At 39.3% G+C, this 14,892-nt stretch overlaps 1 protein-coding gene across 1 annotated transcript in view; it reads left to right on the top strand.

Annotated features, from left to right (window-relative positions):
• The window catches only part of dnah9 (dynein, axonemal, heavy chain 9), a 123,709-nt gene that overhangs the window by 17,043 nt on the left and 91,774 nt on the right, over positions 1-14,892 (top strand). Inside the window, exons 14-28 of the mRNA XM_064323062.1 lie at positions 878-1,119; positions 1,281-1,416; positions 1,511-1,707; positions 2,005-2,429; positions 2,546-2,768; positions 4,283-4,449; positions 4,736-5,606; positions 5,990-6,120; positions 6,376-6,502; positions 6,984-7,136; positions 7,703-7,828; positions 8,371-8,610; positions 9,163-9,323; positions 10,096-10,252; positions 12,098-12,202. Of these exons, the coding sequence (XP_064179132.1) occupies positions 878-1,119; positions 1,281-1,416; positions 1,511-1,707; positions 2,005-2,429; positions 2,546-2,768; positions 4,283-4,449; positions 4,736-5,606; positions 5,990-6,120; positions 6,376-6,502; positions 6,984-7,136; positions 7,703-7,828; positions 8,371-8,610; positions 9,163-9,323; positions 10,096-10,252; positions 12,098-12,202 (3,461 nt within the window). The remainder of the gene's footprint in view (positions 1-877; positions 1,120-1,280; positions 1,417-1,510; positions 1,708-2,004; positions 2,430-2,545; positions 2,769-4,282; positions 4,450-4,735; positions 5,607-5,989; positions 6,121-6,375; positions 6,503-6,983; positions 7,137-7,702; positions 7,829-8,370; positions 8,611-9,162; positions 9,324-10,095; positions 10,253-12,097; positions 12,203-14,892) is intronic.

Raw genomic sequence — 14,892 nt, forward strand, 5'->3', positions numbered from 1 at the left:
AAATGTGCTGTATGGGAAATAATTTTCTAATTGATCATAAACTGGCAACTGAAATAGTGGTATTTTAATTCTGGAAAGTGTGTAAACTTGGTCACTGAAACTACACTGTTTGAGGAAAATCAAGTGTTCAAAGCAAAACCGATGACAATGAGTCAAATCTGCATTTTGTTAAGTTTTTGTATTTTCTTTTTCATAAACTTATGGAAGAACATCCTGAATAGATCAAGAGATTGACTGTAACACTTTTTTTCTTAAGACTCAGTGATTGCTGATGGAGTGAACTAGGAATGCCCATCAAGTGCTCACCACGTCCTGAATTTGCACCATGGTTAAAATAGTTACCATGTTTTTAGGCTAAGTACCATTTTCAGTAGCCTGAAGCCCTAACATGAGATGTATGACACATGCATAATATATACCATGTCAACGTTTGAGAAATGCCAAAAAAGTAATTCCTTGGCAGCATTTTACACAGCTGATACACAACTGTGCAATTCAGATAATTAAATAAAGTGTTATGTAACTAGAATGCAGCCGGTTGCTGACTTCTTATATGAGCATCAATGGGTCAGTTTCCTATTGTATTTTATAATCTTGGTAGAAAACAAAGTTTTTTGTTATTCAAGCCAGGCTACTTTAGTCGTACATATGTTGAATGAGGTGTGAATTAAATCTTTGAATAGTGTGGTTCTCGTTGCTCATTTAAGCTTTTTATTGCAAATGTTTCAATAGCAGTAAATACATTTAAAAAAGAAGTCATGGGGAGAGAGAAATTCGTTTTCTGTTATCTGTAACCCCGCTGAAAACCTGCCACTTCACATTGGTTGTGGTTGCTTAGGAACTTCCATCCAAAACCTTTCCGTGTTGATTCAAATAGGCATCTGGGACTACATCCAGCAAGTCCGGGATGCAGTCCATGACCTTGAGAGCCGCCTACAGAGGACCAAAGACAATGTGGGGGAGATACAGAACATAATGAAAACCTGGGTGTCTCCTCTCTTTGAGAGGAAGGAGGGGAAGAAAGACACCCTCCTCAACCTGGACGACCGACCAGAGCGACTTGAGAAACGCTACAGTCACATCCGTGACTCAGGAAACAGGATCCATTCCTTACTAAAGGTTTAGTAATATTTGTTCATGTTGCCGCACACTCCCAAATTCTATGCCCTTCCTCCATATGCTTACTATTTAGAGACATCAGCAGATCAAAAGAAAATGACATACTCAGAGCTGTGTAATGGAATGGAGACCGTGTTTGAACCTGTTCTTTCTCCTTTCAGGAAAATTTAGAACTTTTCAAAGCTGACCCTGCCTCGGAAGTGTGGAAATCATATGTGGATTATGTGGATGAAATGGTGATAGATGGATTCTTCAACAGCATTGAGTGCTCCCTGAAGTTCCTCTTAGATAACACAGGTAAACTAATGCCGCAGGCGGAGCGACAGAAGTCATTTGATCTATAAGATCCAGAGGAGATTCATTGAAATCCTTTTTTCTGCTTTTCTCTCAGACCCCAAGGCTGCTTTGTCCGCTTTGTTTGAAGCTCAGTTAGAACTGCAGGTTCCAGACATTGTCTTCCGGCCATCGCTGGAGTTTGGGGCCAGTGACGGCTTTTACGATTTGGTCGAAGGCATCATCAATGACATCTACAGAAGTTCTTCCCTTATGCCTCGATTAGCTGAGCACAGCAGTTTCCCTCACTACCAGGTACTACCAGCTAAATTATTATACTGACATGAACAGAATTTTTATATCTATGCAGTTCATATCCCAGTAATGAACTCCCTTGTGCATTCTTAATATTTTTTTTAACTTAAATGTATATTCCATTGTCATAATAACACTAAACTAAATTTCAAATTTGCCTCAGTTTTATTCATCCAGTTGACAGAAAAAGATTGGTTCAGAAAGACTTCGAGGTTCTTCAAGCAGATGTTTCATATGGGGCCATTGCAAATGACCATTATAGTCTAGTGTCTAGACCTCTTTTTCGTGTCATTGTAGGCTGACATGGAAGACATGGCGGACCTGGCTGATATGAGGCAGCTGCTGATGGACTGCACCCAACAAGCAATGTCCAAGTGCTGCGAGTATCGCAACACTTTTGAGCACTACGCCTACCTGTACGTGGACGACAGGAAGGAGTTCATGCGGCAGTTTTTGCTGTATGGTCATGTGCTCACTAGTGAGGAGATCCAGGCTCATGCCGACGAAGGCGTACCAGAGCACCCGCCGACGTTGGAGCAGTTCAAAGAGCAGGTGGATTCTTATGAGAAGATCTACAACGAGGTCCTCGCCCTTGAGCCCATCAATGTGTTTGATGGCTGGATGAGGGTGGACGCCCGCCCCTTTAAGAGCGCCCTGCTCAATGTCATCAAGAAGTGGAGCCTTATGTTTAAGCAGCACCTTATTGACCACGTCACACACAGGTGAATAAGTCCATCAATATAGTTGTACGGTTGAGAAACAATGTTCCAGTATGTTGTGCTTCCCACAGCTCATCTCTAAGGCTGTTTCACCCAATTACTTCTGCGTTTTAATATAGCTTGTCTGATCTGGAGGACTTCATCAGAGTTGCTGAAGGAGAGCTGGGCAGTACTGTGGAGGAGGGAGACTACAGCAGCCTGGTCAGGATTATGGGACACCTGATGGCCGTTAAAGAAAGACAGGCCAACACAGATAAAATGTTTGAGCCTCTGAAGCACACTATAGAGCTGCTTAAAACATATGAGCAGGAGCTACCAGAGGAGGTGTATAAACAGCTTGAGGTAAATTGAGTTTTTATTCTCAAATGTTTTTCAAAGTGGGAAGAAGGTGAACAGGAAGCTGCGTTCATTTTAATATAAAAGTAATTTGTCTTACCTGTGCAGATTTAAAGAGTCAAATGTAGCAAAGGGGATTACAGTATTGCTCCATGTGTGTACTTCAATTCATTTATAGCGTTATTTTTATTTACAAATAAAATAGTGAAAATAATTGGGTTAAGTCAACATTGCAGGCTTAGAGTTGAAACACATTTTTCGTAGTACAGTACTTTTCCAAAGCCCAATGACATTATATTCAGATATAGATGAAAGGAATAAACCACTAGTTTCTCTAGTTTCTGGATATACAGTGCAGTCTGTTATGTGTTTGGACAGTGACACCATTTTTGTTGCTTTGGCTCTGTAGTCCAGCAAATTGGATTTGAAATTAAACCGTGAATATCAGGTCAAAGTGCAGACTGTCAGCTTTAATTTAATGGAATTTACATCTATATTTAGTGATTCATGTGGGAATTACAACCCTTTGTATATCCACTACAGTTTTATTCTGGTTTTTCAGCCCCATGATGGCCTGCTTTGCAAATTCAAATGCAAATTCTACATCTAGAAGCAACTGCTTATTTTTTGTTAGCTTTCATGTGCATGCATGATGCAACAACACACAGCTGCTGAGCAGCCAATTATCCAATTATTCTTTGCCCCCTAAAATGGGGGCACTGTGTAAAGGGGTTGGAATTCCTACATGGTTCACCCTATATGCATGTAAATACCCTCAAATTCAAGCAGACAAACTGAGGTTAAAGTGCAGACTGTCAAATTTAATTTGAGGGTATTTACTTCCATATTGGGTGAACAGTGACAATTTTTGTTGTCTTGTTTCTAAACTCCAGCAGATTAAATGAAAGCTGACAGCCTGTACTTTAACCTCATGTTGACAACAAATCAACAGAAATTGTTCACTGTCCAAATACTTACTGACTGCCCTGCATGTGCACCCTTGGCAATGTTGTGACCGCCACCCCCCCCCCCGCTCCCCGCCTAAAAAAAGTGTGTGGATTAGAGCATGCAATAAATAAATAAATAAATACAATACAATACCACATAGTTTAAACCTTAGCAAGCTAGCATTACCAATAAACAAATTTCAGTAAGCTTGAATTTGCATATAGAACAACAATTTTTCTACCACAAATGGGACTGTTGTAGAACGAAACATTTAAGCATACATGTGTGAATCATTACCGGTCAGTGCAGCCTTTGGAGGATTTGGGAGGAAATCATAATGCAACTTGTGCTTGTTGACGTCTTGATACAGACATTAATAGCATAAACTGAAGAGCTTTGGATATTTTAAAGGACAGTAACAAGATGTATTTTATATGTTTATCAAATTAAGGTTGTGATAATTTATAGTTTATAATCTCCTTGGTTTATATATGCTGCATGTTACTGCCTTACCATGTTAGTGATGCATGAGATCATTTAACATCTGATTGATGAGGCTCACTTTTTTGCAGGAACTTCCAGAGAAGTGGAACAATGTGAAGAAGCAGGCCATCACTGTCAAGCAGCAGGTGGCCCCCCTGCAGGCCAACGAAGTGGCTAGCCTGCGCAGGAAGTGTGCCTCCTTTGATGTGGAGCAGCATTCCTTCAGAGAACGCTTCCGTAAGGAAGGGCCTTTCAGGTAACGTGCCAGCAGCAAATGTTTACTCCTTTGTCAGATGTGGTAAGTGTCCAAGCTGGAGCAAGGCCATTTTCCTTGTCACTTCTGTGAAGTTTGTGACAGTTTATTTAGGATTTAAAAATAAAAAATAAATAAAATGAACATGAGGTACACTGGACAAGAAAGCTACTTAGTTTGGTTTGTGATGTGAATGCTTAACTGGAATTTTTAACTCAATAAATGCGAAGTAACCCTGAATTATTATTGAGCGAGTTATTCAGCACAAGATCAATTTGCTTCGTTAAAGGTTTGACAGTGAAAACCCATACCGCATGCTGGACGCGGCCCATAGGCAGATTCTGGAGAAGGAATCGACCATGGCGGCCATTACTGAATCCGCTGGTCTGTTCGAGGTGAACATCCCTGACTATAAGCAGCTGAAGCAGTGCCGCAAGGAGGTGTCCATCCTGAAGGAACTGTGGGACATGATCACTGTGGTGGACTCCAGCATGACAGATTGGAAGACCACAAAATGGCGGGAGATCAACGTGGAGAATATGGAGCTGGAATGCAAGCGCTTTTCCAAGGACATCCGGGGGCTGGACAAGGAGTCACGGGCATGGGATGCCTTTGCAGGGCTGGACAGCACAGTGAAGAACATCATAACCTCACTGCGGGCAGTGGCGGAGCTGCAGAACCCTGCCATCCGGGAGAGGCATTGGCACCAGCTAATGCAGGCCACGGGGGTGCACTTCTCAATGGACAAAGACACCACGCTGGCCGACTTGCTGCAGCTGAACCTGCACAACTTCGAAGATGACGTGCGGGGAATCGTGGACAAGGCTGTGAAGGAGCTGGGCATGGAGAAGGTCCTGACAGAACTGAACACCATCTGGACAGGCATGGAGTTCCAGTACGAGCCCCACCACCGCACGCAGGTGCCCCTGCTCAGGTCCAATGAAGAGTTAATTGAGACGCTTGAGGACAACCAGGTGCAGCTGCAGAACCTCATGTCCTCCAAATACATTGCTTTCTTCCTGGAGGAAGTGTCAGCCTGGCAGAAGAAGCTGTCCACGGCTGACTCCGTCATCTCCATCTGGTTTGAGGTGCAGAGAACATGGTCACACCTGGAGAGCATCTTTATTGGCTCTGAGGACATCCGCCGTCAACTTCCTGAGGTCAGATCTGCAAGCACAAGTTTCTTCATGAAAAATTGACTGCCTAAACGCATTTTTATTTGTGTTATTTCTCTGAGGAAAAATAATATGTATATATAGAGATACTGTATATGAGTATATATATTTTTCATATAGGAAATGTGGATAACATACTGTTTTAGCCCCTTGATAAAAATAATGTAAAATTAATTGAGATGTAGAATATATTAATTAAATACAGTTAAATGTCATGCTATTGGTTAAAACAAACAATGTTTAATTATAATATTGGAATTATATTTACTTGTGTTATAGATTTACTGTCTTATTTATATGCTGACTTTTTGATATTACAGTAACGGTTTGTTTTGAATTAATTCATTTCCATTTGAAATTTTCCACAGGATTCAAAACGCTTTGAAGGTATCGATACAGATTTCAAAGAGCTGGCTAACGATGCTAAGAAAACACCAAATGTTGTGGAAGCCACCAATAAACATGGGCTTTACAATAAATTAGAGGATATTCAAAGCAGGTTGGTGCATCAGTTGTATGATTCTGTCTGACCCCGGCCTTTTCATTCACTCTGTTTTGCTGCAGGGTGCAGATAGACATTTTGCATCCAAAGTAGGTTCTCTCAATATCATTGGTGTTTCTTCTTATATTTTATGAGTACATAGGTTTTAATGAATCAGTGGAAACAAAACAAAACCATATGGGGAAAATATTTTGTCAAATCACATCCTACAAATTTGTTTGCTTTTAACTGTAATTGTATGTGTTTCTCCAGGCTGTCTCTGTGTGAGAAGGCCCTGGCAGAGTATCTTGACACCAAGCGACTAGCCTTTCCTAGATTCTATTTCATCTCCTCTGCTGATCTGTTGGATATCCTTTCTAATGGCACAGACCCTCACCAGGTATTTCATGAGAACTCTGCAATAGAGTTACTGCTTTAGTAATCTAAATATATCTATTAAAATTTAAATTGCAAATTCTTAGATAAATCAGTATGCAATGATCTCTGGTGAACTGTTTATGACTACATTAAGTGTCCATTGCATTTATTGTTGATTGTTATGCCCTCAGTGTATATTACAATGAACCCACATATGTGTTTGGCAAACATTTTCTTTCAGTCTGGAATGTTATCAACTGAAAAATATTTTTGCCATTTTTAAAAAAATATTTATAAAATGTTTTCCAAAATATTTTGTGAAAGTGTCTTCAAGTGCAGTACACTATATTGTCAGAAGAGGGCAGCGCTGATCATTGATAGCCTGCCAGGAGCCTGCTCACAAACTTCCTCACTGTACAACATTTTGATGTCTTTAAAATGTATTAATTGTTTTATATATGCATAGTTATTCATACTCTTTGCCTTCCGTGAATATTTCCCAGGTTCAGCACCATCTTTCCAAGCTTTTTGACAACACAGCAAAGATGAAGTTTCAGCTGGACCCAGATGGATACCCTACGAAGATCGGCCTTGGAATGTACAGTAAAGAGGAGGAATATGTAGACTTCAATGAGCCATGCGACTGCGCTGGTCAGGTAGCTGCAACTGAGACTTTCATCCCAGTGATTATTATTTGTCATTTATGACAGTTTTAGATTTTAAAACACCAATACAACCTTAGTTTCTGACTTATTGATGCTGTCAATAAAAATAAAATGGATTGTAAAATGTGAAAAATCTTTTAGAATGTGTATATTAAGGGTGTAGATAAAATATGTATGGATAAAGGAGGAAAAGAGAGTGGAATTTTAACACAGTACTTCAAAAATGCATGTTTTGAAATCTGCAGCCACCATGGTGCTGAGCTTGGTAAATTATTTACATTTGCCCAGCGAGAAATTCACACTGCTCTTATGAATACATTGTGAAGATGTCACTGTCTCAGCATTTGGAAAATATCCCTGGAAAAAAGATGTATAAAGTTATAATTCATTCATATCTCAATCTTTATTCCTCTCTCTTAAAAAAACATCTATATTAGCAATTATACTGTATCATGCAGCTGTGCTCTACAGCACACACATAATTAAAATGGTATGTTTCTGCAGATATTAGGGGGCACATCAAGTGAATGTAATTGTTTATGAGCGGTTGATTTTAGGTTGAGGTGTGGTTAAATCGGGTGCTGGATGCGATGAGGTCTACCGTTCGCCATGAGATGACAGAAGCAGTGACTGCATATGAGGAGAAACCCAGGGAACAGTGGCTGTTTGATTATCCAGCACAGGTACCGTGTGCATGTCTGCATACTGTGTCTAGCACTAATCAACAGCGATACAATTAATCGTGTGTGTCGAGGCATTTTTGGTTTCTCGCAAAAGCGCCTCAGGATTTAATGTTTCCATGTCATTCCAAATGATTCCTTCTGAATGATTGTTCGGAGATAATGCTGAAGATTTAATGTCTCGTTATGCTTCACAGATGAGAAATAATTTGTAAATCCTGCATTTTCTGAGTGATGGCATTAAAAGTACCGGTGAATTGAATGTGCAGCCAGACAGTACATGACAAGATTTCTTGATATGGCCCTTCTGCATTAGAGTGCGAATACAAAATATAATTCCCTAAATTGTTGAAAAGCTGAAGGATTTGATTTGGAGCTGCAAGGTCATCTTGCGGTTTCAACGGCACTCATGAATGAAGTGCTGCTGAAGCATTGCTTTGGCTGAAGCCAGACCACCTCAGGTATCAGAGAGGCAGAGAAAGATGCTGAGGGGTTAACTTATCTTGACACACATTAAAAACATGTCCATTTCCTGTTGTGTCTAGGCTGCTCTGACATGCACCCAGATTTGGTGGACCACAGAGGTGGGAATTGCTTTCTCTCGTCTAGAAGAGGGCTATGAAAACGCCATAAAAGAGTACTACAAGAAACAAGTCAACCAGCTAAATACTCTCATCACCATGCTGATTGGCCAGCTGTCTGCAGGAGACAGACAGAAGGTTATGACCATCTGCACCATAGATGTCCATGCTCGGGATGTGGTGGCCAAAATCATTTCTCAGAAGGTATAGCATAACTACACATCACAATATAAATGTATAGTGTTCATATGAATGAGGCTGCCCTAACTATTGAAATCACACTGTTTATAATTAACTTTTAAATTATTTAATATAAATTATTTTGTTGTTTTCTACACATCAGTTGAATTTAATATTAATTAAAAAGTTGAGGACAAGCTTTTAGAAAGTTTATATTCTACTTCAGGCAAAATTATTTAAGTAATATAATTAATAATTTTAAGAGTGTTTATCCATTAGTCTGGTGATCTGCTAAACTTGAATACATTTTATTGTTGTCTTTAAATGATGCTTCATGAGAATTGTCGTCTTCAGTGACTAGAAGTTGAAATCTCGAGACAACTTTATCTGTCAGAAATCTCAGCTGAATAGAATGGAAATGGGACAGCCCCTTGGTGGAATAAAAGCAGGTGTCTTGGATAAAACTCTCTACTTCTGTTTCTCTGTTGATATTTATCTGCTGTTCTCATCTGGCATGTAAATGATGCTCTTGGAGACTGGATAATGACTTGTTTTGCATTTGCTTCCTGCCCACAGGTGGAAAACTCACAGGCTTTCGTGTGGCTGTCTCAACTGCGACACCGTTGGGACGAAGAAAAGAAGCATTGCTTCGCCAATATTTGTGATGCCCAGTTTCTGTACTCGTATGAGTACCTGGGAAATACACCCCGCTTGGTCATCACCCCACTGACAGACAGGTGTGGGATTTTGGATTGTTCAGTTCGTGATTTATGACCCTTTATGGGGAAGTGTTAAAGTAATTGTGATTTTCTGGTGCGGGTTACCAGGGTTATTTTCGTGTTCCCTGACTTTTGAGAGTCACATTGAATTGACCTTTTCAGCCATCATTTTGAGATCATAACTTTGTCAAACCTTTTTGCTCTTGGAAAGGATGCCCAAAGGTAGAATTACATGTGAATCCATATGTCCTGAGCAAAGACAGTGGTCAAGCAAAGATCAGTCTGATGACTGATGGGCTGTGGCTACTTGCACTGTCGGACAAACTGTATGTCCCAGAACAGTGCAGCTCTCTTTGTAGCTTAGATAAAGCCAAGACAATAATCTATGATGGCTAAATCAATGCCCATGTAATTGGCTGAGCATACGGTTAGCCTCTTATCTCAGCTGTCGTCCCCTGACCTGTCAGACGCATGGCGTCCATCCAAGTGGGCAGAACTTTTCTAATAATCCATTGGCTATACTGTTGGTAATTGCACTGGTCTGATTGCCATAATCACATTTTAAAAGATTCTCCTCTGTTCTCTTCCATGAATTATACGTATGGACGAATTATATGTAATGTCTTTGAGTTCAAGCATTTGAAAAAGTTAAAAAATATTTTTCTGCACACTGGATTTTAATTAAGTGTTAATTGTCCAATATTAAAATATTTTAAGATTTGCAATTGAGTAAGTAAGTAATTCCACAGGATTATTTTCTGTGTGTGTGGGGGTGTGCGTGTATTGTCAGATGCTACATCACTCTGACCCAGTCCCTGCATCTCACCATGAGTGGGGCCCCAGCTGGTCCAGCAGGCACAGGGAAGACTGAAACCACCAAGGACCTGGGTAGAGCCCTGGGAATCATGGTCTATGTCTTCAACTGCTCTGAGCAGATGGACTACAAGGTATGTTGCTCTGCTCACATAAATCATACAACATGCATACAGTAAAGACTTTCAGTTTTGGTGGGAATAATGGAACTACAAAGTGGAGATTTTGAACTTTGGTAAAAACCAAGTCGAGGTTAATGTATAAAAGAAATTAGACTCAAATGGGTTTTGTGGAGCACTGGTTTGGATTCTAATGGCAGAGTGCTCTGTCACCATCCAAAGATTGCTTGCGTCCAAGCGGTGTAGGTATCTGTGAGACTTTACTTGGAAATTTAAGGTACCTTGAGAGGAATTCATGGTAGGTATCTACAATTCTGGTCAATAATGAAAGAATATTAGCCACTATATCTGAGACATCCAATCTGAGACAAAGTCAAAGAGAGAAACAGGAAAAGAATGGCTGCTTTAAAGATTCACACCGCCTTTCTTTTTACCTGAGACCATATGTTACCCTTTATTAATTCCTTTTCTTCCTCAGTCTGCCAGTCATATCGAGGGCTGTTTATTAAGCTGTGCAAAGCTCCTTCTCCCTCCACATAAAGGAACCAGATTAGTTAGAGTCTGATGGATTTGCCTATTTACCCCCCAAGCCTTGTCTGAACTGCCTCTTCAATTTCATCCTTCACCTTCTTTGTTAGGACTTGTGTATTAGCTAGTAAAAAAAAAATAAAAAAAAATATATATATAATATATATATATATAAATGTGTGTGTGTGTTTGTGTCCTGCGTTGCTGCAGTAAAGGTGAGGAAAGGTGTGGGTGGTATAATCACAGGACTCACATGTGCCAGATCAATTCCACAGCCTGACATCTTTCTTCCATATATGTTTATCCTGTCTGGAACTTGAGAAAGACTGACAGGAGATTACTTTTTAATATGCCTCTTTTTGCTTGTAGTCATTGTAATTTATGCAGACACAGGCAGTGTATTGGCAATGTCTGTTTACTGTTAATGTTGACGGCATTAAATAAAACCTTGCTCATAGATGTTCAGTGTTTTGCAGGGCCACATTTATTTGTTCTACACTAGTGATCAGTGAGACCTGTGAGCCTATACTATGGCAGGCTCTCAGGCCATCAATAGTTGAGTCATTGCATACTTTTCTCTATGCAGTGCAGTGGAGTTACCTCTCTTCAAATTAATGTAAATTATAACAAACAGATTACATCTGATATGGATGATTATAACTAAGGGAAGGTAAATCTTAAATTTCAATCATTATACCAAAGTTTATGCTCATGCAATGTACTAACTTGAATAGATTCAGCTGCTTAAGGGTGATCCTAATTAGACCTGGCACATTTTAAAACAATCAGCAATAGGTTCAGTACAGTGGTAAGATTTTGCCCTTCTTTTTCGTAAGGTCGGTAACCTCAGCTGCTAGATATCCACATTATTCATGAGAGTTAAGTGCTGAGTTTGTTCACTGAAGCTATTCACTGCTCTCTCATGGTTTTGGTGATTCTTTGTTATTGAGAAGTATAACTTGCCTCTACCCTTTCCTGACCGTGCTCCTGCCTGTGAACCGCAGTGATAATGTTTAAAACAAAGGATATAATATATAAAAATATAAAGGCCACTCTTGCTTTAGTAAGTTATAAAGGTTTACTACTGTTCCCATAAAGCAATAACAAGCTTGGGCTCTCACAACTGCAACCTTGCATCTTCAGGCATATTAATTGGAAGTGCTCAGAATAGAAAAGCAAGATCTGTCCAATGCTTTTTCTCTCTTCAGAAGTTCCTGCACCCATTTCACCATTAGTTATTGACACACAGGCTTGATGACATACTAATGCATTACTTCAGTGGGTATGATAATGCCTTGTGTCTTTCCCTCTTATTGTCATCTTCCCCCCCAGTCCTGTGGAAACATCTACAAAGGCCTAGCGCAAACTGGAGCGTGGGGTTGCTTTGATGAGTTCAACAGAATCTCAGTGGAGGTTCTCTCTGTGGTTGCTGTACAGGTGAGCAAGCGGTCTTCAATTTGAATATTAATTTTATTTAAATTAGTTTGAGTCACAGTGGAGAAGCAATGGCTGACATACCTAAAACTCCAAACGGCTCACTTCACAGAGGCCTGTCAAAAAACAAGCCTTGAGCCTCAAGCTATCCATGGGACTGAAACTAATTGAAAAGCAAAGCCGCTTTATAGTGTATTGTATTATTGTATTAGTGTTGCGTTAAATATGTGGTAACGCTTCCTTTTACAGTCCCCAAAGCACTAGGTATTTAATTATAGGATAAGAAGAGCACATAATTGGGTAATTACCACTGGTAAAAAATTTGTAAATAATAAGAAAATAAAACTGAAATACTTAGAAACTCTATTGCCTATCAATTCAAGTAACCATCTTGTAAAGGTTTTTCAATGCTATATGCTATCACCCATGCACCACTGTTAAGATTGTTAACATATGAAAATTAAAACTAGTTCAGTCTCACTTGTTTTGATATCACAGTAATGGTTGGTAGAGAGGCTTGTAACAGAGCCTTTCATAACGTGCTTGCTCTTCAGCCATGACAAAATTATCAGTTGGCTGTGGCCTGTGGTGTTAACACTGTTTTTAAAGAGAAAGAAAGGGGTGGGGGGGGATTTGATTGGCAATAATTAAATCAAACCCCTACGACACCCACAGTTGATTTATTCTAACCAGCCTCTTTTACAACTACGCCTCAGTTGCCCAAAAGCCTGGAATCAAAAAATTACCGAAACTGAGTTGGAGGCATCCTCTGTTCTCCAGCGCCTCGCATTACAGCTAGCGTTTCTGAATTATGCTTTGACTGCAAAAATAGGACCAAATGCATTTAAATCAGGGGTTTTCAAATGCAATACTGGGGTGCTGTGTGTTGTAGTCTTTATTCTTTAATTTACCATAACTGTGTCCTGTGAATAGCAAAGAGTGGTTAATTGTTCTTCATTAGACAGGTCTACTGATGGATGATTTACCCTCACATTATGTCTGAAATAGCTGTTCATGAAGAATATTCCACATTCATGTCCCAGCTTTTTTAATCCAGCAGACCAACTATTGCTTTAATTTTCTGCAGTGTGCTGCATGACAAATTATTCCTGAAATGACGGGGGTCCTAACTTATACTATGTGCATAGTGAAATTATATTGTTTGAAATTACATTATTTGTAATTTAATTTAATTATGTAGTATGTAGGAATAAGTGAACAAAGTTTGAACATACACTGTGGGTCCCCAGGACCAAGTTTGAAAACCATTGTTTTAAATGATTCAATTTTTTGAAGAAAAAAAGAGATGATGTGTGATGTCTGCTGAGATTCTTGCCTCAAGGCGCAAAGATATTGTTTGGTCTTTGCTCTTGATGATGGTGATGATATTTTTGTTTCCTCTGTTAGTGAGCAGTTGTAGGACATTCATGTGTAGACTGATGGTGCACACTGATACTGCTTGACAGTTGGTATTATTGTTTTTCTGTTTCTAGTTAGATCTTATTACTTAAAAATGACAGAATTTCCTGTCCCTTTAGATAATGGATTTCTAAATTTGTGAAGAGTTGAACCAGTGGTTGGGCATTGTTCACAGTATTTTATTTATTTAACTATGGTATTAGCGCATTAATCTCTGCATCCTAGATGATACAATTTTGTGTTAAATAGGAAAATGTTCGTATTAGTATTACTACTGTATAGAAATATACAAATACATTTAAACCAAGGGTATGGTTTAAAATCAATCGACAATCAACAAATAGTTGCCCAGACTAGTGTGATTATTATTACTCAATTTATAGTTCTGCCTTTACTCAAACTTCAGGGCTGTTTTACAGACTCTTTTGACTATTCTGTTTTTAGTATTTTTTCAGTTCTGCAAAACCTGTGCAGTGCAGGGATACACCTCAGTGCAGTTTCTTTTTGCAAACACAGGTGGGATCAATTTTCCATTAGGTTAACTAAAAGCAAACAGAAGGCTTTACAGACATATCAATATTGTGACAAATTAGTGGTGTTCTTCCTCTCCTTAAAATCATTCACTGTTACTAAAAGAATGAGTCTCAAGCAGACAGTGTTTGTGCATACTTGATTCATAGCACAAACGGTCTGGCAGTTGAAAAGCCAATCCAATTCAGCAGATTTCTTTCAACATTTAGGCTGTCAACAGTTAATTAGTCTACTCTGCTACCTCCCTATGCCATTCTCATTGCCACTCACAAAAGTAGTTCTGCAGGAGTTTGGTGTCAATGTTTAATAGTGTCCTGTAAAATCCTAAAAGCAAGTATCCAGCCAGTAACTTGGAGGTCATTCAGAGTAAAGGAGAAGTTAAGTTTCACAACTTTATAATTAACAATCTTGTGTCAAGCTGCCTAAGGGGCTCACAATGTGTGAGATTTCTACTTTCCATGCATGAAGTATAGTGAGTATCAGATATCCACAAGTCATCATCAGAGCCTTGAATGAGGAATTTGTGGAAATATGTTGGCATCTGTGTCGCTACAGATGAAAAATGAAGGACTTCATCCTGAAGTATTTTTGTTTGCTTAATGTTTTGAAAGTCCAGTTCTGTCCGAATGGCTTCATCAGTAAAAACAACCAACAATATGTCTCTGGCCTCTATTTTCTTAGAAATAGAACAGGAATTCTCTACAGTCTATGATCACATTTTTATTGAAGAACCAGAGTGTTTC

Source organism: Anguilla rostrata, chromosome 2 (genome assembly GCF_018555375.3).
Source record: "Anguilla rostrata isolate EN2019 chromosome 2, ASM1855537v3, whole genome shotgun sequence".
Classification (NCBI taxonomy): domain Eukaryota; kingdom Metazoa; phylum Chordata; class Actinopteri; order Anguilliformes; family Anguillidae; genus Anguilla; species Anguilla rostrata.